Source organism: Pinus tabuliformis, chromosome 5_2 (assembly GCF_031772625.1).
Source record: "Pinus tabuliformis cultivar Carrire ecotype Pingquan chromosome 5_2, CPIR1, whole genome shotgun sequence".
In the NCBI taxonomy this organism is placed as follows: Eukaryota; Viridiplantae; Streptophyta; class Pinopsida; order Pinales; family Pinaceae; genus Pinus; species Pinus tabuliformis.
In genome coordinates this window covers 704610158-704632791 of record NC_142306.1, presented here as the reverse complement: position 1 = coordinate 704632791, position 22634 = coordinate 704610158, and the positions used below count along the sequence as shown (strand labels likewise).

Here is a 22634-nt window from a genome sequence, read left to right as displayed (position 1 = left end):
CTAGGAGAAATTCCAGAAGTCCAAGTGAATCATCATCAAAGGATGATTTGGGAATAATGACAACATCAGAGCAGTTCCACAGGAAGTGCGAGTTTGTAATCCGTAGAGGAAGCCCAAAGGTTGATGCAGGGGTTTCACGTTGCCCACTTTGTGCTAGTTTTGGAGATGGATCAGTGTTGGGTGAGACAAAAAATTGTCTCACTGGTTTTTGTCCAGATTATTTCGCTGAGGATTGCTAGTTTGAGCATCCAAATATTGTATTCAGATTTCACTACTGCATATAATAATAGAACCCTCATCTACTGCAACAATTTCCCCCATTGGGTCTTTCCAGGGACTTTTGTCCAAAAATAATGTTGTCCACTTTATTGTGTGTGTGCTCTATTTTATCAGTTCCAGTTTTGTCTCCGTAGTGTATTTTATTTTTGGCAAAAACTGCAGTAGTGATTTTATTCGTTGTTTTCTGTAATAGCAAATAAACTGCACATAATATTATTCAGTTAGAAGAATAGTTTCCAGTAGCTGCAATAGTGAAAATTTCACATGGTATCAAAGAAGAGTTGAAGACAAATCAATGGCTTAGTAACGAGGGAGAAATTTTGCAGCTTCAGAGGGAGTCTTTAGGAAAAAAATTTGGATCTACGCAGAGGCTAGTCATGAGTGTAAATTAGCAGAGGTAAGGGTTCAATTTCCATTTTGCAGATATTAGAAAATGCAAAAATCCTCAGTTGTAGTGATTTGCAAGAAGTGGTGTTTCTGAGAAGCAATTCTGGTGAGCATATTAGTTAGATCGTTGAGAAAATTTGGGCACAGTGATTTTGCATCAAGTTTTGTAGGAGCAGATCAACGTTAGACAGAAGAGAAAAAGCACACACATAAAGGAATTTTCCAGAGTTCCCCTGAGGGTTTTCAGATCCAGTTTTCTGGAGGAAATCTGAGATTTACATAGAATAAGGCAATAGCAGGACAAATTTGTGCATTCCAAGAGGGAGTGCGAGTGGTAGAGCAGGCAACCGAGCCAGAAAAGGAGGATATTCCATTTTTTTCCCATATCTGAGTTTCACAGAAATGGCCTCAACAGGACTTCAAGATCAAGATAGGCTTGAAGGAGCCTCTAACTATTGTATCTGGAAAGCTAGAATGACTTTCTTTCTAGATGAGCATGGTTTGAAGACTTATGCAAAAAGAGTTATAGCCATACCTACAAATCTGCAACAAATATAGAATTACAATAAGGAGATGGCCAAGGCGAAGAGAGTGATCCTTGATGGAGTTCGAGATCCTATAGTCTCACATTTAGTTGCAAAGAATATGGCCAAAGAAATGTGGGATGTAGCCGCAACACTTTTCTAGAATCCTTTCGAGAACTAGAAGATGTTCTCGAAAGAGAAGTAGAGGACCACTAGGATGCATAAGGGTGGAGTCACTCCTTATCTCACTAGAATTCAGAATGTATGAGATGATCTTGCAGTAGTTGGAGACACCTCACGAGAGTGAACTAGTACGTACAACTCTCAACGGTTTCACCAAGAAGTTGGAAACTTTCGTCCAAGGTATCATTGGACAAGATCAACTACCTGGATGGGATCAATTGGGGAGTGATTTCACTCAGGAAGAGATGAGGCTTTCTCTTGTCGAGAGTACTATTGGTAGCAACAGTAGCAAAGGACCGAAGAGTGTAAAAGATGAGGAGAATGTAGCTCTTGCGTCGAAAGGGAAGGCGAAGAAATGTCATAGTTAGGGACAAAGCTCAAAGGGATAAGAAAAGAAGAAGAAAGACCTATCAAAGATTAATTTCTTCAGATGTGGTGAATTTTGTCACTGTAGTACCAAGTGTCCCAATAAGAAGAAGGACAAGAAGGACAAGCACGAGCAGGCAACAAATTCGGTAGAGATCGATAATTTGTCCAACAAGTTGGAGGACGAATTCACTATGCATTCAGTTATACCTCCAGGAGAGTGGTGGGGAGATATTGAGCTCTAGTTCCTAGAGTTGCAAACATTTGAGCAGGGTTTGAGGAGGACTGCATCGAATAGGTGTTTCCCCTTGAATAATTACCTTATCAATAAAGGCCCACATTTTTTTTTTGAGTAGCAAATGGATCATGATGTTCAACATGGCGCAACCAGATCTTGAGGGATAGTTGCAGAACTAGTTTCAACTAGTTATTAAGGGGTGCATAAATAGTCAGGGTGTAGACAAATACTCAATAGACAGTGCAAATGATAGTTGTAGTTAGAGACTCAACAGACGGATGCAAAGTCAGTACAGGGACACAATTGATTTAGAGTTTTCAGTTGCAGCAACAACAACATGAGACTGTAACTGTACAGGGTGGTACAATGCAATGTCAGTGACAACACAAATGCAATATGGTTCAATTACAGGGTTGACAGGTGAATCAAAGTATTCACAGTAGCTTGGTAGGCAGTGAGAGGTGGTCATAGTTGTTAGACATTAACAATGCGAGGGAAGATGTTATGGGAGAGAACATCTTCCTCGTTAAGATGGAGTATTAGTATTTGTAGCATCAGAGAGGTGTTATAGTCTCGATTTGTGTTAGAGAGGATAAGAACGCGATATATTCAAAACCCAGAAAATGTTTCGTAAGATAAGCTTGTGAAAAACATTAATTAAATTAATTAACCATCATTTATTTTTTTTCTAACTTAGGAAATTTGGTTAATCAATAACAATTAATTAAGGAAATGTGAGAATGCTCTAGAAACTCACACAAATTGAGTTTGAGATGATCCTAGCCATTGATGGGGATCTAATCATGACCGTTGGTTCAGCAATGAGTGATTATAAGAGCAGACGATAAGGATGGAGAAGACACATCAGGAGAACGAGTTCCTTGGTAGATCGAGCTATCTAGCTGCAAAGGTCGAGCAGGGAAGAAGAGTTCAAGCCAGAAGGGACATAAGGGCTAGAGGGAGCATAGAAAATGATTCCGGTGGAATTTTCCAATGTCAGAGAGTCAGCACCAAGAGGCCCAAGTTTTCCTCAGTGAGGTTAAGTAAAGACTGCGAAGGAAACTTCAGAGGGAGTTTGATTTAGCTGGTGAGAGGGTTGATTCAGTTGCTAGTGGCTGAAAAAATTCCAGAAGGCTAAGGGAGTGATCTTCAGAGGTTGAGTTGGGAAGGACAAAAACATCATAATAGTTCCATAGGCAGTACAAGTTTGACGTGCGTAGAGGTAGCGCAAAGGCTGATACAGGGGTTTCGAGCAGCCTAGTTTGTGTTAGTTTTGGAGCTAGATTAATGTCGGGCGAGACAAAAAATTGTTTCACTAATTTTTGGCTAGATTATTTTGCTGAGGATTTCCAGTTTGAGCATCCAAATAATGTACTCTGATTTCACTGCTACATATAATAATAAAACCCTCATCTGTTGCACCATTTTTCCCACATTGGGTTTTTCCAGGGACCTGTGTCCAAAAATAACATTATCAATTTTATTGTGTGTGTGTGCGCGCTCTATTTTCTCAATTCCAATTTTGTTTCCGTAGTGAATTTTATTTTTTGGTGAAAATTGCAATAGTAATATTTTGTATTTGTTTTCCGTAATAGTAAATAAACTGCACATAATATTATTCAGTTAGAAGAATAATTTCCAGTGGCTGCAATAACGAAAATTTCACACCACAATGGAGGAATATTAGTCCATCATGAAGAATGATCTGTGGGAGATAGTTTAGAGACTAGAGAGGAAGTCAACCGTGACTTCCAAGTGGATCTATAAGACCAAGCTTGCAACAGATGGCTTCATAGAGAAGTACAAAGCGAGGTTTGTGGGGAGAGGGTTATCCCAAAAAGAGGGAAAGAACTATGAGGATATTTTTTCTCTAGTCGTTAGGTACACTTCTATCAAAACTATTGTTTTTGTTGTTTCAGTTATGGGTTGGATTTTATATCAGATGGATGTAAAGACCGCGTTCCTCAATGGTGTGACTAAGGAGGAAGTGAACGTAGAGAAACCTCAGGGCTTTTTGGTACATGGGAAGGGGTCCCATGTTTGCAGATTGAATAAGGCTTTATACAAACTCAATAAGGCACCCATGGTATAGTATTCTAGGATTGATGGATACTTTATGAGTTTGGGCTTCACCAAGAGTGATGTAGATTCTAACCTATACTTCATGGTTTTTGATGGTGATCCTTTGATCTTGGTTTTGTATGTTGATGATCTATTCCTTACTAGGGCAGAGAGGCTCATTTTTGGGTGCAAGAGGGGTTTTGTGTCAGAGTTCGAGATGTAGAAAGTTCTTGAAATATTGTAACTGTTAATGAGCGCAAACTGATTTGCAAAAGACACAAGATTTCTCTACCAGTTTTTTTTGGAAAGAAAAAATGAATAAAAACACAATCACACATAGATCGGTCACACATAGAAATTTATCTAGGGAACCCAACTAGGAAAAACCCCTCTTTCTTATATTATCAACTAAGCAATCTGATCTATTACAAAGAATCTGCGTCAAGCTTGAAGCCCCTACAATACTGATAAACTCCTCTCAAGGATTGACCAACACTTAGCCAAATAAACCTGCAAGGAAGCTCCTATTTCCTTGCGCAATTTAGCCCCTAAAAAATAGGAATTTATCCTATTTCTTTGTGCAATTCCCAAGAAAATTGCTCTGCTCACTTCTCAAGCTCTACATAACACATAATAAATACATGTTTTTCCTTCAGTCAATCTTAATAGACAATTCAAATTGCATGACCCACTAGGGATAATTTTAGTAGCTGCAACTAGTTAAATGAGAGTAAGTTGAGTTAATTGAAAGTCAACTACTCAACTAAACTCAAAACTATCTCTATTTTAGAACTAGAAATCAATTAATTGGCAAACACAAGAGTTAACTCTACTAGATAGCTAATTTTAGCCATCAACTAGTCCACAACTCACTGAAAGTCATCTAACTCGAATTAATTGACAATAATTCAGTGATAGGCCACATCACACATGTTAACTGAAATCTAACTCAAGCAACTATGAGATTGAATTTGAATTAACATCTTTGACTAAGGCACAATTCAAAGAAGTCATTCCTTACTACATTTTCAACACTCCCTCTTAGCGAGGAAGGGCTTCTTGGAAGAACCTCATCCACCCGAGTCTGTCTTCAGTTGTACCAAGTTCTTGGTTGCTGCAACTGCTCCCTCCAAACTAGAAAGAGCCAAGTACCCTATGTATCTAGGTGTCTGCTTCTTGGTGCTGGGAGACTCAACTCTCTTCTGATCTCCCTTAACCAAATGCTTTTACCACTTGGCTCAAAATCTCCCTATACTGGAAGTCTCTAACTGAGTGGTTTTCACCACTCGCCATGGGCTACGGTCCTCGTCATCATCTTGCTAGTCATCCTGACTACCAACTAGCTTAGACTCAAATTGAGATACTCGCTGAGCCCCCATCTCAAGAGCTCTATCTTACTCTCGCTCAACCACAACATCTCTACTTTGGGAACTCTCCTCCTTACTGCTCAAGGTTGCACATGCATCGACCTCCAATTTGTAGAGGCTCATGATCCTAACACCAATCTGCTTGACCTATCCTGAAGCAGAATGCTTGAGGTATGCCTTTCCTGTGTTGAATACAACATCATACCCTTTGTCTTCATTTTTCTATAATAGAACGACAACAAGGGTTGTTTCAGAGGAAAAAGAGAAAATACTAAATGGTTTAGTATAATTAGGGTTGGCTAAGGTGGGAGCTTCAGAGATAGCCTTTTTTATTTGTTCAAATGCATGCCTAGAAGTGGGAGTCCATTTGACTTCATGGTCCTTTCAGAGCATGTCAGTTATATCTTTTACAATCTCTGCATAATTTGAAATAAACCTTCTTAGAAAATTAATCTTGCCTAGAAAAGCTTGAATCTCCTTCTTGTTCTAGGTAAGGTCAATATTTCAACGACAGATACTCGTTTGGGGTCAATTACTACTCCCTCCTTTGAAATTATATGACCCAACAATTTCCTTCTTTGATAGCAAACAAGGACTTCTTGGGTTCAATGATATTCCAAATTTTCTACACCTGTCAAAAACCTTCATCAAGTGCTTTAGATGTTTCTGATCAGATTTAGAAAAAACAATTATGTCATCAAGATAAATAACCACAAATTTATTTACCTGACCCATAAAATCTATGTCCATAGCTCTCTGAAATGTTTCTCCAGCATTGGTTAAGCCAAATGGCATCCTAGCATACATGAATGTACCCCAGGGTGTAGTAAAGGCTATCTTCTCTCTGTCTGTTGTATCAACATTCACCTGATTGTAACCTGAAAAACCATCAAGCATAGAAAGTCTTTGTGCTCCTGAAACCATTTGAAGTAACTAATCCATTTTGGGCAAAGGATAATTATCTTTTAGTGATTCTTTGTTCAAATTTCTAAAGTCGACACAGAGTCTTATTTCTCCATTTTTCTTTCTAACAGGAACTAGATTTGCAACCCAATTAGAATATCTAAGAGGGAGGATGATCTGAGCATATAGCATTTTCTTATTCTCCCTTTCTACAGCTGGTAGAAGGGATGGATTTATCTTTCTAAGTTTCTGTTGATAAGGTTTTGCTTCTGGCTTCAAAGGAATCTTATGTTGTATTAATGAAGTATCACAGGTCTTTAGATCAGCATAAGTCCAAGCAAAAAACATCCATATAATTTTGTAGTAACTTAAGAAATTGAGCATTGATCTCAAGTCTATAGATGCACATATTTTGATGTTTTTGATATCTTCATCAGTTCCAATGTTAATCTCTTCTATGTCATCTTCTAAAGAAATGGACTGAGGGTTTCAGAGGACATCATTTTGATCAAACAATCTTTCTAAAGGAATGAGTCCTTTTGGAATAAAATTATTAGATAATTGAATAATGTCATGATTTGCAATTTGGGTTTTAAAATCTGAAGTATCATTTCCATGTGCATTTTCATTTATTTCAGTTCTATCTTCATTAATTTGTAGAATTGAAAATCATCTATTACCTGCAGAAATGATTTCAAATGTTCATCATCTTCGAATATTTGCCAATGTTTCAAATTATCTGGGATAGATGGCTATATTTGACATGTATATGATAGAGTACATCAATATGATTAGGAATTTTAAAAGAGCCAGCAGAGACAACTAAGGCATCTACATGAATATTCTGATATCTGGGAATATGAATCAAATTAAAAGCATCAAAGAAGTTTTCAATTGAATCCCATACTTCATTTTGGTAGGACCTAAGTCTAGGGTGCTTGGTCTGGTAAGCATTTCTTACTTGCTTAACAATAAGTTCTGAATTAGTAAAAACACTTAAGTTTTGAACTTTTAAGCTTTTGGCTAATTGCAATCCTAAAAGGAAAGCTTCATATTCAGCCACATTATTTGTAACTTCAAAGTCTAATTTACATTATTGGGTTATATTTTCTTTTTTCAGGTGAAATTAAAACTACTCCAGCTCCTGCCCCATCTTTCGTGCAAAAGCCATCAAAGAACAGTTTCCAAATATCAGTTTGGTTTGGTTCAGGACTTTCAACTACCTCTTCAATTTTGGCTTGAGTTTTATGTTGGTTTGAAGTGAGTTGAAAACAACCAAAGTCTTGATCTATTGCATAATTTGGATGGTTCCTTGGCTGGTCAGTCTTACAAACAGTATGTACAAACCTTACCTCACTATACAATCTTAATTGCTCTCCTCCATAAACAGGAATAGTAGCATATGACATATCCATTTGCAGAGCTCCCCCTAATTTACCACAGCAAGACCTAGAAAGGAGCATTCCAAACTTGGGAGGGATATCTGTGACAACAATATCAAGTACTATACTTTTCATTGGAATTTGGGCAAGGTTAACCACTAGATCCTTGATTAATCCCAAACAGGGCATCCTTTTAGAATCAAAGGTGTACAGGTCATGGTAAGATTTAGTTATGTCGAGTTTCAAATGGTCCATGATAGATTTTGGCATAAGGTTGTGTGATGCTCCTGAATCAAGCATACAATTATACAACATGGAATCATTTGTTTTAAGAGTTACATAGAAAGGAGGCACTATCTCATCTATCACGTCTGAACTAGGGCTAAAAACCACTGCTGGTTTTTCATCTTGCAGACTTATGACATCACCTTCAGCATCAACCGAGGTATTTTGTATCCATTTTTTGACTTGGCTTTTATAACCAGAGTTTTTAGAAAGTTCTGATAGTGGAATTGGGATCTTAACCCTCTCTAATTCTTTTTCAACACTAAATGTAGTCAAAATGTTTTTACCAGTTTGGGTAGTATCAATTGATTGGTCTAAGGGTTGAATAAGAGTTGTTTGAGCTTCAACAGTTTTGGTAAGTGGTTCAATGATTGGAGTTTCCTATGGAGGTCTCCGAGGACCAGGCCTAGGCCTAAGATCATACCTCTTATTTAATTTTGCAATTAAAAATTCAGAGAAAGCATGATATTTAGAGACCTGTGAAGCTTCCTGGTCTTCTTGAACCTGATTTTGTTGTGAGAGATGAATGATGGTTGTTTGATTGGAAGAAGAATCCATACTATTAATATCTCTAGTAATTGTCATTGTATTAGATCCTCAGGTTGTTGGTCATCCATCAATAGAGGAGTAGGAACCTGTTGATCATTGCTAGGTCTCTGAAGAATTTGCAGTGGTGGATTTCTTTTATACTAACCATGATTTTGGTTTTGGGGTCTAGTAGTTGTTTGTTGTAGTGTCCTAGGTTGTGTTTCAATATTTGAAATCCTATTTGGTAGGTTTCTAAGAAGAGATGTTATTTCATCTATCTTTGAGTCTTCTGATTTAGTCTTAGAGGAACTAGAGGCTTCTTGAACAGATTTGAGTTTTCTTTGGGCCTTTTCTTCCTTAAGTTTTAAAGAAGTTGAGGCTGCCCTATTTGCTTCTACTTCTATAGCGTTTGTTTGCATATCTTCAATAGTTCTTGAAGTTCTCTCTCGTAGCATAACAACAAAGTCATCATCAAAAGCTTTAGAAAATCTAGACTTAGCAGCTGCTACAGGGGGCTTACAATCAAGAAGCATTTTGTGATAGAGTTTATTGAATCTTTTGATAAAATCTGATACTGGTTCATCGAAGTTCCTTTTAAGATCCTCAAATTCTATGAGGAAGTAAAGATGATCCTTTTTCACACCCCATTGATTTTTAAATATGGTTGTAAGCTCTTCCCAATTTCTAATGGTTGTTGTTGGTAATTGCCTAAACCGAATCCTCACATTTCCTTCAAGTGACTATACAAACAATCCCATATAAACGTTTCTTGTTCAATATTCATGTTATCTGCAAAGTCTAGGAAAGCTTGAAGATGGTCCTCAGCTAAGGGACCAATTTCTCCATTGTATTTGGGAAGGTATTTTAAGCATCCAGCTGGGAATGCATCAAGGTTATTAGGTAAGACTAAGGAAGCATATCTAGCCTATACAATAGGTCGGAAAGCCATGACAGCAGGTGGTGTATGAGGTGCTTGATGTGTATGAGGTGTTTGTGTGGATGTAGAGGATGAAGAAGAAGTAGAGGAAGAAGATGGTGATTCTGAGGTTCATGAACTAGTTGGAGGTAAAGGAGGAGATCTCCTGAAATACTTTAAAGGAGTCCTAAGAACTAACTTTGGGACCTGTAAAGGAATACCTTCTTTTGTTTCAAAGAGAGGATTGGAATATATAGAAAAGGTCTCCTCAGATTGTTTAGAAGAAGAAGCTTCAGGTCAGTCAAAAATGGAAGGAAAATGATAGGTGGTGGGGGATATGAAATCTATGGGTTTATATTATGGTAGATTGACACCCAAATAAATTCAGTTTTAGGTGATCCTTATGGTAATGTGGGTATTGGATGAGATTCTAATGAAAGAATAAGGTAAGCTGACTTAAAATAAACTCCTTTATCTAGAAGTTCAACAACCCTAGGTGATAAATGGGAGTAATTAGGATCAAATGGGATATTACTATAGGGGTCAAATGATTCTAATTATTCATACTGTAGGACTGAAGAGGAAGAAGATAAAGGTTGGTGTCCCCTTTTAGAACTGGCTTTTCTGAGAAGCCTTTCAGGATCTGACAGAGGCTTAACTATGTCAACTTCTGAACGAGATCTGGTATGTTTAAAAGGTGCTAGCTTGGGAGTGTGGAGTCGCCTAGGTGAATGATTTTAACCTTTCTAAACCCTTTAATCACCTTAAAGGGAAAGAATGAATGAATATCGTTGTCCCAAGGGAAACTTAAAAGAAATTCGAATCTCGGGCAATAGCGCTAGTCTAATGTTGTACCTCTGAGATAGTAGTAGGTCAGCTACCAATGCTAGAGCATCTAAAATAATTGTTTTGGGGTTTTTGGTTTTCGTTTTGGAAGACCAATGAATAAAGACAGATGTAGAATTGAAATACTTAATCCTTTGGGTTATATTAATATCTCAGCAAAGGGCTGATATAAAGCTTTACACAGCGATATAGATCAAAAATAGTGGTGAGAAGAAGACAAAAAATAATATGATAATCACAGTTTCCAGACTGTAAAACAAAACAATCATAAGTGTGAAAACCTTCTAAACTATGTTCCAAAGGTTCAAGGCAATATACTTAAGCTTACATAAGATACTGATGATTTATTGATTAGAGGGGATTAGCTAAACAGACAATTCATTAATCCATTCTCTTAATAGATGATCACTTCAGGAGCTTATAGGAATTAATTGAGACACAATTATTCCTACCTAGATATCTCTATAAGTCATAAGCATATGAAGAAAGACATAATGATTGATAACTGGAAAAACTTACAGGATAACACAAACTGTGTAAAACCAAATTCAGAATCCTTTGCTTTGTATTAAGGTTCCAGAAAAACTGAGTACATCAAGTGTTTACAAAAGCTTCCTTCACAGGTGCAACTAGGTTCAAAGTAGAATGAACAGTCACAACTTAACAAGTAATGAATAATGACTCTTGAACTTTGAACCCATAACAACTCGACAAGAGAGTTATTTATACAATAATGAAACTAAGGAAATATCCTAAAACTGATTAAGGTTTATTCTAGGAAAGGAAAGATCTTCATACAAGAAGATAGGGGCAACTGTTGAACTGCTTCTTGCTATCCCTTTTATTCAGGTTGTGCTGGATTTGTTGTTTGATATTTTGCCACTTAAAGCTGCTTGATTGTTTGTATCCTTTACGCTGGATTATTTCTTCATTTGATCTTTCCACTGATACTCTTTAAATTATGTGAAAATCATTTGACCCTACTGATTAACCTTTACTGTGTTCCTTCTTACCTTTACTGCACATTTTAGGATTTTACTGTGTTTTTCAACACTAAATCCCTTTATATTTTTCTTCAAACTGTATGCAGGCTTTTTCTTTTGTAAGCCTGGAACAAGAGTCTTTACCTGCAAAACATAGAAACTGTTAAGAAAAACATAGGTGACAGAGAATGTCTTCAATAACTTTATAGAGCTCAGGAGGATATTGGAAGGAGTCCAGAGCATATCGGAAGGTAAAATAATGGCTTTATTGGTCGCAGAGGCTTATGGAGGGTTTACTGCGAAAATAGGCAAAACAAAGGAAAATGGTGATTCTTTTGGTTTAAACAGAAAAACAGTCTACTTTACGAATTATGGTGCAAAGTGAACAGTGGCCATTTTGTCGTTATGCGGGAGGGGGTTTTGGTTTTCATTGCACCGCTTATAAGGCGTGGGTGGTTTTGGGAGAGGGTCACCCGAAATGATCTGAGCTTGACACGTAGCAAGGGAGGTTAGTGGAATACCGCTTTTCGGGTGGGTAATGCCCGTACAGAGAGCCAACCCGAAATTGCCGAGGGCCGTTGGATTTGAATGCATTAGATCGGACGGTGGTGGAGCAAAAGAGTAGCGTGGATGGTCCCAACGATTAATTATGGCGGCAATGGCTTTATTTTGGGTTAAAAACCCAGATTAGCGGTGTTTTATATTTAAACAAAGGTTTAGGTTAGTTCTTCGTTAAAATCATAAAAAAACATTTTAACAAAGAAAACCTTTGCAAAATACGGTATGGCAGATTTGAAAAATTATGAATTCGGCGGATAAATTACATCGGGTTCAGGTCATCGCATATCGCAATTAGGGTTTAGCGGAGGAAGGCCCATTGCAAAGGAATGTGATAAGGGCCGGACGCGATATGGAAATAAAACATGAAATATATTTGCGTTAAGTCCGGGTTCCCATCGCAATCGGAGATCGCAAATGGTGGAGGTTATATGCTTTAGCAGGACTTGCGATGGGGGCGGATGTGAAATGGAAATGAGTTATGATATATATTGCGTCGGGTCCGAGTTCCCATTGCAATTGGAGATCGCAACAACAAAGGGTTATTGCTTTAGCCAGGACTTGCGATGAGGGCGGATGCGATATGGAAATGTATTGTGATATATATTTGCGTTTGGTCCGGGCCCATCGCAATTGTGTATCATAATGCGGGGAGAGTGCATTCATATGAAAGGCTTGCGATGCGATATTTTATGAAAATACATAGTTTTATAATAAAACTAAAGGTTTCGGGTTATTTAATAAAGGGAGTTAATATATACGGGAAAAGGGACTTTTAGGGGTTTAATACTATAGGTTAGTGTTAATATGAAAATATGAGCGGAAAGGGAAAATATACGCAAAAAAGGGGAAATATACTAAGTATTATGCTTTTCATGGGTTATTTGTTTTTCGCATATATACATCAATACTTAGGGTAAACATATTTTTTGGGTTTTTCGGGTAAAAGGGAATTTAACATGGGATTTTCACTTTTCCTAGGCAAAAAGGATTTTGACCTTAGGAAAAGGGGTTTTTATGGAAAATGAATGAATATGAATGTATGAAGGTGGGAAGGGGAAATTAGTGAATATAGGGATGAATGGAGATGAATGGGAAGTTAATTAATTGATCTTGTAGACCTTTATTTGCTTTGTGTAATTGCCTCATGGACATAGAAACATATGGTAAAACATGATAAATGTACATTTTGTCCAATCAATCATCAAACTTCTACAACGTTTCTTCTACTTACCCTTTGCTTATCCTATTATTTTTTCTTCACTTAATGGGTGCATGTAAACTAGCAAACCCCTTTCCTTTTTATTTTTATTTTACAAAAGCAAACTATCTAATTCTAACCTTATAACATCCAAGGGCTCAGATTAAACTGATGAGCACCTTATTATTCTCTACCTAACTACTGATTTGCCAAGGTTAAACAGTTTGGTCAAATCTTTATCCTCTAACTATAACATCAAATTTAAAGCATGAAGCAGCGAAGATTAAACTATTTGACTGTCATGAGTTGTGGCATTTATGACAAGCTGTACACAACCATTATTTTGCAGAAACAATAGTAGTGGCATTTGGATTTGCTCACTTTTAGAGTTTATTTGTTTTCTTTTCTTTCTAACCTAACATTTTCTTTTTGTCTTGATTTTTTAGGACATCTAACCTAACATTTTCTTTGATATGGACATTATCATCAAGATATTTTTTCAAAAACATTCTATTCACTATTATTATGTCCATATCCTAACTTAACATTTTTTCAAAATATTTTTATTTTTTGACTATTTTACTCTACCTTATCAAAACCAAAAAATGCTACAACAAGCCACATCACACATGTTAACTGAAAGCTAACTCAAGCAACTATGAGACTGAATTTGAATTAGCATCTTTGACTAAGGCACAAGTTAAAAAAACCATTCCTTGCTACATTTTGAACACGAGATGAAGGATCTTGTTTGATGCATTATTTCTTGGGATTGGAGGTGTGGTAGAGACTTGGTGAGATCTTCATAGGACAATAAAAGTACACAATTTAGATTTTGAGGAGATTTTATATGATGGACTGAAAGTCCATGGATACACCCATAGAGACAAAACTGAAGAAGTTGAGTGATTCCACTTCAGATTCAGATTTGGTGGATCCCACAATGTACATGAAGTTTATTGCATCCTTGATGTACTTGGTTAACACCAGGCCAAATATTTGTTTTGCAGTGAACACCCTGAGCTACTTTATGGTTGAGCTGAGGCATGTACATTAGGTTGTATTGAAGCATGTGTTGAGGTACCTACATGGTATAATTGGATATGGTATAAGATATGTCTCTGGTGGTGAAGTGAGGCTACAGGGATATACTGATTCTGATTGGGTTGAGAGTGCAATGGACAGAAAGAGCACCTTGGGGTGATACCTTAACTTGGGATCAATCATGATATCCTGGTTTAGTAGGAAGAAAAATTATGTCACACTCAGTACAACAGAAGCAGAGTATATCATAGTCATTTCCACAAGTCAAGAAGTAGTGTAGCTTCAAAAGTTGCTTGCAAGGCTCTTTGATCAGGTGCTAGAGATGACCTTGATATATTGTGATAATCAAAGTTGTGTCAAGCTTTTGGAGAATCTATTTTTTCATGACAGGTCAAATGACATTGCGATCATATATCACTTCATTCGAGACATTGCATAGAAGGGAGCAGCGAATCTCTAGTATTTATCCACAAACGAGTAGATTGTAGACATTCCCACCAAGCCTTTTCCTAGGGGGAAGTTTGTATACTTTAGAGACAAGCTTGGCATGATGCATAATGTCTCCCTTGCTGAGAGGGAGTGTTGATGTTTTTATAGAATCAGGCAAACATTCTCCCATGGGGTCATGCTGATTTGTCTAGGGAAGAATGCTACATTCACCCATGGGGCCATGCTCATTTGGTTAGGGGTGAATGGTCCAGGGGAATTCTTTCTTGTATGAGTCCATGCTGATTTGGCTAGGGGATATTGGCGCACGATGCTCACATTGTGCTCCGAGATGGAGTGATCTATTTTTTATAGAGTGGGTTTGAATTGTTTATTGATTGGGGTTTTTCACCCAACTGTGAGGTAAAATATTCTAGTCTAATGTTGATTTGTGACGTAGGCTCCATTAGGGAAGGGGTTTCTTGTGATCAAGAGCTACCTTAATGGGTCTACACTAAACATTAGAGCTCTATATAAATAGACAAGCATGTGAGAGGAAAATAATCAACATAGCAAGCTCAATTGATCTTTTATAGCGGAGGAGAAATTTTCAGCTAAGGAGAAACCTATTTTGAAGAATCTTCTTCATCATTGTTTTCGTTCTTCTTGAGGTTGCACGTTTAAACAAGTTGACTGAATTTGACTAAGAGTTGACTAAGCTATCTTGACCAAATATGACTGAGAGTTGATTGAGCTATTTGAGCGAGTTTTGGAGGTCACATGTGTGGGTTTGACCACAACCACATGTGCAAATTTAACTATAGGTCCAGGTTTACTAGAAGATCAAATCTAACTAGGCCAAGTGGATTGCAGAGTTTGGCAGTTTAACCATCATTTACTTTGGAGTGTTTGATTGGTTTGACCAGCATTGACCAACAAATGTTTGGCCAGGTATGACTAGTATTTTCCCTTGTATATTGGCACTAATTTCTAGACAATTTTTTGATTTTTTAAGCCTTGCTAAAAGACAATTTCTCCTTAAGAAAAGATTGTTGGGTTTTTTCTCCCAATGTTGGGTTTCCTAGGGTAAAAATATTGTCTCTATTGTGCATGGTTGTCTTTCTCTGATCTTTATTGTTTCTGCTGCATTTATTGTTGATATTTTATGTGTGTAACTATTCAATAATATGAGTGGCATTAGAAATGTTGGTTCAGAATCATTAGGAAGTAATTATTAGAACAAGAAATTGTATTTTGGTGCACTTGCCATAGAATTTCAACAAAAAAGATATTAATAGAGTGAAGGAGTTTTTAAAATTAAAGTAGGAATATATATATAATGGTGGGTGGTGGAGGAGAGTAGAAAATTCCCTTTACTAGTTTTCTTTTTTAAGAAAATGAAGCATCTCACAAAAAAATAAGGTAATATATATCTCTACTCTTTGTACCTTATATAAATTTTCAATAAACCACTAAAGTCTCTCAATAAATAATGAAACTGACAAAAAATTTCATAATAAAATAATTTAAAAATAAAATAAATTTTGATTCCAAATTATATTTAAAATTTAAAAAATAAAAATAAAAATATTTAACACTATACCATAAAATTACTAAATAAACCTTATCATCACTTAAATTAACCGACGCATTTACAGTTGTTGAAAGTCTTTAATCTTTTAAAGTGGTTGTTTTTGGTAGTCATTTTTCCTTCCATTCTGTATATTAAATGTGCTTTAATTAAGTAAGTTTTTAATATATTTTAATATATTGAATAAGTTTTTAATTTTTTTAGTATGTTGAAAGTCTTTAATCTTTTAAAGTGGTTGCTTTTGGTAGTCATTTTTCCTTCCCTTCTGTATATTAAATGTGCTTTAATTAATTCCTCACTGATTCGAAAAGTATGCATCGTTTGTACAGTACATAGTTAATTTGGATAATCTCCCATGTTTCAGGGCGGTAAATGATGCTTACATTAACTATAGTGGAAACGGCGTTGTCTGAGGCTACCATTAACTATAGTGGAAACGACGTTGTCTGACGTTACCATTTAGGGTAGAATTTCAGTTTTTTATTTTTAATTTGATTATATTAGTGTTTAAATATATTTTTAACTAGTTGTTTTTGGTGTAATTTTTTGGAAGTTTTTCTGGTTGATTTTTCCGGTCTAATTTCTCTAAAATCTGGCTAGAATTCATTGAAATCACATGTTTATTGGATAACTTCTGCACAACAGAAGTGCCCTAAGGATTTTTCATGGTGTTGAATCTATATATACAATCAAAATGCTAATTTAAATATTACAAATCAAGATTTTACCTCATTTTTTCTGCCGGATTCCTGTACTGGAAACTCCAAAAAGTCTAAAGACAACTCCTATTTTTAATGGCAAAAATAGATTTAGCAGCATCATAAACACCTAAAATAAAATTTTGAAGCTAGAACTATAACCCAGATTTCCCAAAATTTCTATCTGAATTTTAGTAAAATCATGCCAAAATTTCTATCTGAATTTCCACTAATTTCAGGCCAAAATTGTGGTGAGACTACTCTGCATTGAAACTCCACAGTTTTTGATCAAACCATGGTCTTTATAGTTCTAATAATTCATTAGGCTTCAGCGTCTAGTTGCCCTCAACAAATTGTACTGCTTTTAATGCTCTTTCCAGCCACTCTTCCACAATCCTATACTCCAATCTCATATTCAATATTTGAAGTGTGTAACATTTACAATTTGTTTATATTATTATTATTATTATTTAATTTTAAGATCACAGTCAAGTTAACACTAAATTGGTGTATGAGACCCTCTTGTTTGTGAAACAAAGACCCACTTCAAGGTAGTCATTTGACTGCTAAATCTACCAAAGAGAAAACACATGCTCTTAACCATTAAGCTCACTTAAACAATACATATTCCAAATTTTGTATGTAATTTTAACAGTTATATTGGTAACGCATTTGCAGATCACCAAATGATCGTCCTTGAATACGTTGCCAATGGGACCTTGTTTAGTCGTCTGCACGAGAACCAGGGTGTCGCACGTCCACTATCTTGGGCTTCTCGTAAGAAGATAGCGCGTCAGGTTGCCGAGGCATTGAGACATCTTCATGAACAAGCAAATCCCCCGATAATTCACCGTGATGTTAAGTCTACAAATGTCCTGCTGGAGAATGATTCCTCTGCTAAATTGGCTGATTTTGGGATAGCAAAGTTGGGCCCAAAAAACAACCGATCTACAGGCACCCCTCCTTGTGGGACTCCTGGATACATGGATCCGCAATACTTCAGTGAAGGCAGATGTTCAGCGAAGAGTGATGTGTATAGCTTTGGAGTGCTATTGCTGGAACTTATAACAGGTTCAAAAGCACTAATTGGATCAGAGAATCTGGTAATTCGCACTCGCACGGATCGTTTGAGTACAAACACGAGGAACATCATCAAAATTGTTGATCAAAGTTTGCCCCGCCGCAATAACAGGAACGAACTGCTGCAAATGATCAGAATTGCTAATCGCTGCGTACGAGGAAAGAGCGAGGAGAGACCCACAATGACAGAGGTCGTGGATATGATGCATATTGCTTTGTTCTAATTTATTAGTCTCAGCTTACATTGAAATCAAAATGGATAGCTATGTGATTTGTTCTTCCTTATTAGTCTCTATTTAATCTGGGTTCTTCCTTATTTTTGCTACGTGCTTTGCTTTATCTCTATGCTCAATTAAATGTGATTTATAGATGCCAATTCATTTTTCTCTTCCTCACTCTTTGCTTATTAGTGGAATGGAAATGAATATCTATGTGCTTTGTTCTTTCTTAATCTTTGTTCATTGGTGAAATGAAAATGGATATCCATGTGCTTTGTTCTTTCTTAATCTTTGTTCATTGGTGAAATGGAAATGGATAGCTAGGTGTTTTTCTCTTCTTGAGTGTAGAATTAATGGATAGTTATTGTTGTTGAATTTCCACGATCTTGGGTCTAGGTTAGAATCTTAAAATCTTTGATGCTACCAAACCAAGAATCTCAACAAGAACTTTTTTTTACCCTTCATTTGCGCGGCAAGTGCCATGTCATCATCAAAATACTTCTTCTTTGGATGAAGATCCTCATCTCACAACTCTTCCTGAATTAAGTCATCCCACAACCTATTCCAGCCTGGCAACTTCTCTCTGGCAACAATCCCTTGATGAAGGGCTTCCATTCCTCGGTGAACCCTTTCAAGGCAATTCTTACCATATCTCCATATGAGATAGTCACACCAATGACAACAAGCTCATCTTTGACCTGAGACAATCTCGTTAGATACGAAGTCACTCCTTCACCCTTTATCATCTTGGTGGACTTCAACTTATCCTCCAATGGCAGTACCCGATTCTCGTTCTTATTCTGGAATTTTTTTTGAAGAGCCATCCACATCTCATGTGCATTGTTCTTCCTGGACAAATGAGGTATTAGGGCATCCTTCACACCATATAGGATGATCAATCTCGCCCTCATATCCAAATCCTCGTACACTTCCATCTGCTTTAGGTCAGTTGGCTTCTTCATGTCTTTCTCGGCGAACTCCTAGATCCTGTTGACCTGCAACACCAACTTGATCCTTTTCTTCCATGGACTATATTTGGACAACTCCTCCAACCTGTCCTCATGCCGGATACCAACCTGTCCTCATGTTGCACAAAATGGATGAGCAAATTTCCTCCACCCCACCTATATATATACACATAAAGAGGGCTCCACGAATTAGATGAAGATTCATGTCTATTGAACGAATTCCTCAAGCCTACATGACTTGTCTTGTCCAAATATTAATGACAACTTAAAAAATTCATAACTTCATTTATAGAGCTCTAATTTGAGTGATCTTTGGAGCGTTGGAATCGGCACGCCAAGGTCTATCACCTCATATTTTCTCATGCTCAAATTAATCATGGTTTTGACCCAAATCCCGATGGGTGAAAAACCCCTACCTTGGGTTCGAAGCCCACAAGTGACTCTTGTGGCGCTTTGTCCTCCAATCCCCGAACCCTAGGGCTTGGAGTACCTCCCAAGCTACTCAAAAATCAATAATTTCATTCTTCTTCCTTAGTCTCTCCTCATTTGTGACATGAAATGGAAAATGCTACCTATGTGCTTTGTTCTTCCTTACTCTTATGCTTATGGGTGAAATGGAAATTGATAGATACCTGCTTTTTCTAACTTATTAGTCTCAACTCACACTGAAATGGAAATGGATAGCTATGTGATTTGTTCTTCCCTACTAGTCTCTACTTAATCTATGTTCTTCCTTATTTGTTCTCTTGTTATTACCTAATATCTGTTGGATATCTATTTTCTTTATTGTACCTTAATCCATGCTCCTCAATGGAATGTGATTTATAGAGGAAATGTGATTTTATCTTCCTTAGTCTTTGCTTATTAGTGAAAAGGAAATGGATAAATATGTGATTTTCTCTTCTTTAGTGTGGAATTAATGCATAATTATTGCTTCTTCTTCCTTAGTCTCTCCTCTTTTGTGACATGAAATGGAAAATGTTACCTATGTGCTTTCTTCTTCCTTACTCTTATGTTTATGAGTGAAATGGAAATTGATAGCTACCTACGTTTTTCTAACTTATGAGTCTCATCTCACATTGAAATCAAAATGGATAGCTCTATGCTTTGTTCTTCCTTATTAGTCTCTACTTAATCTTTGTTCTTCCTTATTTGTGCTATGTTATTGCTTAGTCTTTATTGGATAGCTATGTGCTTTGATTTACCCTAATCCATGATCCTCAATTAAATGTGATTGATAGATGGAAATGTGATTTTCTCTTCCTTAGTCTTTACTTATTAGTGAAGTGGAAATGAATATCTATGTTCTTTGTTCTTCCTTAATATTTTCTCATTGCTTAATGGAAATGGATAGCTAAGTGTTTTTCTCTTCTCTAGTGTTGAATTAATGGAGAGTTATTTCTTTATTCTTCCTCAAAACTTGACTATCCATGTGTGTTTTTTGCATGAACAACTTATCTTCCCATGTAGCATCTTCCTTTGGTAGGTTCTCCGATTTGATGAGGTACTCAGTAATTGCTCTATTTCTTAGCTGCTTAGTCTTGTTTCCAAGATTGTTTTTGGTTCTAGTATTATTTTTTCTTCTTCATTAATCTTTGGTAGAATAGCTTGGACTAGGATGTTATCATAGATTTCCTTAAAGAATAATACTTTGGTGCTAATTTATTTTCCTTCTTTTGTTTCTCGAGGGGAATTTTTTTATATGGTTGTAGTCTCACAATAATCAATCCCCCACTTCAAATTCCTTTTCACTGTAAGGCTAATTCACTTGTTGTTTCATCCTATTTTGTATAATAACCAAGTTGTCCTTCAATAGTTTGAGAACATCTTGTTGGTGATTTGCTTTTGTTTTGTCGATACATGATCATATGAAGAGTTACGAAACTCATCTCTGGTAATCAATGCATTAGTATTATAAATTAAATTAAATTAAATTCTCTCTCTCTCTCTCTCTCTCTCTCTCTATATATATATATATATATATTTGAATTAGAGTTATTTTTAAAAATATTGAACAAAATTGCAAAATCTCCTTAAAATAATGTTGGAATTTTTAGAACATTAAAACTGTGGAGCGAGAATTTTCCATTAACAATATTAGATGATATTGATAAAGGTTCTGATGATAAAAGACATGCCCAGATACAATTCAATTACAATAAAGATAAACACTCTGTAAAATAAGAGGAAGAGGGAGAATCACTAGAGTTAAAAGACGAAGGCCGTCAAGATGTTCACGATCTATCCGTGAGGCTACTTGTGGGTGACAGGAATGCAATGGAATAGGCTAGCTATGTTTTTCCTTTACTGCTACTTTACTAGTTACCTACTTTGTTCTAATTTATCAGTCATATCTGAAGTGTAAATGAATAGCTATGTGATTTGTTCTTCCGTATTAGTTTCTATTTAATCTATGTTATTCTTTATTTTTGTTTTTGTTAATGTTTAATTTCTATGGGATAGTTATGTGCTTTGCTTTACCTAATCCATCCATGCTCTTAAATTGAACGTGATTTATAAATTGAATGTGATTTATAAATGTTAATATTTTTTTTGTTTTTAGTCTTTGCTTATTAGTGAAATGGAAATGGATATCTATGTGCTTTGTTCTTCTTTAATCTTTGCTCATTGGTGAAATGAAAATGGATAACTATGTGCTTTGCTCTTCTTTAGTGTGGAATCAATTAATAGTTATTGCTTTTTTCTTCCTTAGTCTCTCCTCAGTTGTGACATGAAATGGAAAATGATCTCTATGTTTACGAGTAAAATGGAAATTGATAGCTACCTACTTTGTTCTAACTTATTAGTCCAATCTCACATTGAAGTGGAAATGGATAGCTATATGACTTATTCTTCCTTATTAGTCTCTACATAATCTCTTTTCTTCTTTATTTGTGCTTTGTTATTACTTAATCTCTGTTGGATAGCTATGTAATTTGCTTTACCCTAATCCATGTTTATCAATTAAATGTGATTTATAGCTGGCAATGCACTTCTGTTTCTTAGTATTTGCTTATTAGTGAAATGGAAATGGATATATATGTGCTTTGTTCTTCCTTAATCTTTTCTCATTGTTGAAATGGAAATGGATAGCTATGTGCTTTGCTCTTCTTTATTATGGAATTAATGGATAGTTATTTCTTTCTTGTTCCTCAGTCTCTACTCATTTGTGACATGAAATGGAAAATGATACCTATATGCTTTGCTCTTCCTTATTCTTATGTTTATGAGTGAAATGGAAATTGATAGCTATATGCTTTGTTCTAACTCGTTAGTCTCATCTATGTTCTTCCTTATTTGTGCTATGTTATTACTTAATCTCTATTGGATACGTATTTGCTTTGATATACCCTAATCTCCTCAATTAAATGTGATTAATAGATGGAAATGCACTTTTCTCTTCCTTTGTCTTTGCTTTCTAGTGAAATGGAAATGGATATCTATGTGCATTGTTCTTTGTTAATCTTTGCTCATTGTTGAAATAGAAATGGATAGCTATGTGCTTTGCTCTTCTTTAGTGTGGAATTAATGGATAGTTATTGCATTCTTCTTCCTTAGTCTCTCCTCGATTTTGACATGAAATAGAAAATGCTACCTATCTG

The 22634-nt window shown here is 36.1% G+C and overlaps 1 protein-coding gene across 1 annotated transcript in view; it reads left to right on the top strand.

The window, feature by feature from the left end:
• LOC149161098 (putative serine/threonine-protein kinase PBL7) overlaps window positions 1-18225 on the top strand; it is a 59086-nt gene extending 40861 nt beyond the window's left edge. The window contains exon 2 of the mRNA XM_089435484.1: window positions 17445-18225. Coding sequence (XP_089291610.1) covers window positions 17445-18070 — 626 coding nt within the window. The 3' untranslated portion in view covers window positions 18071-18225. The remainder of the gene's footprint in view (window positions 1-17444) is intronic.
• Window positions 18226-22634: the final 4409 nt, after the last annotated feature.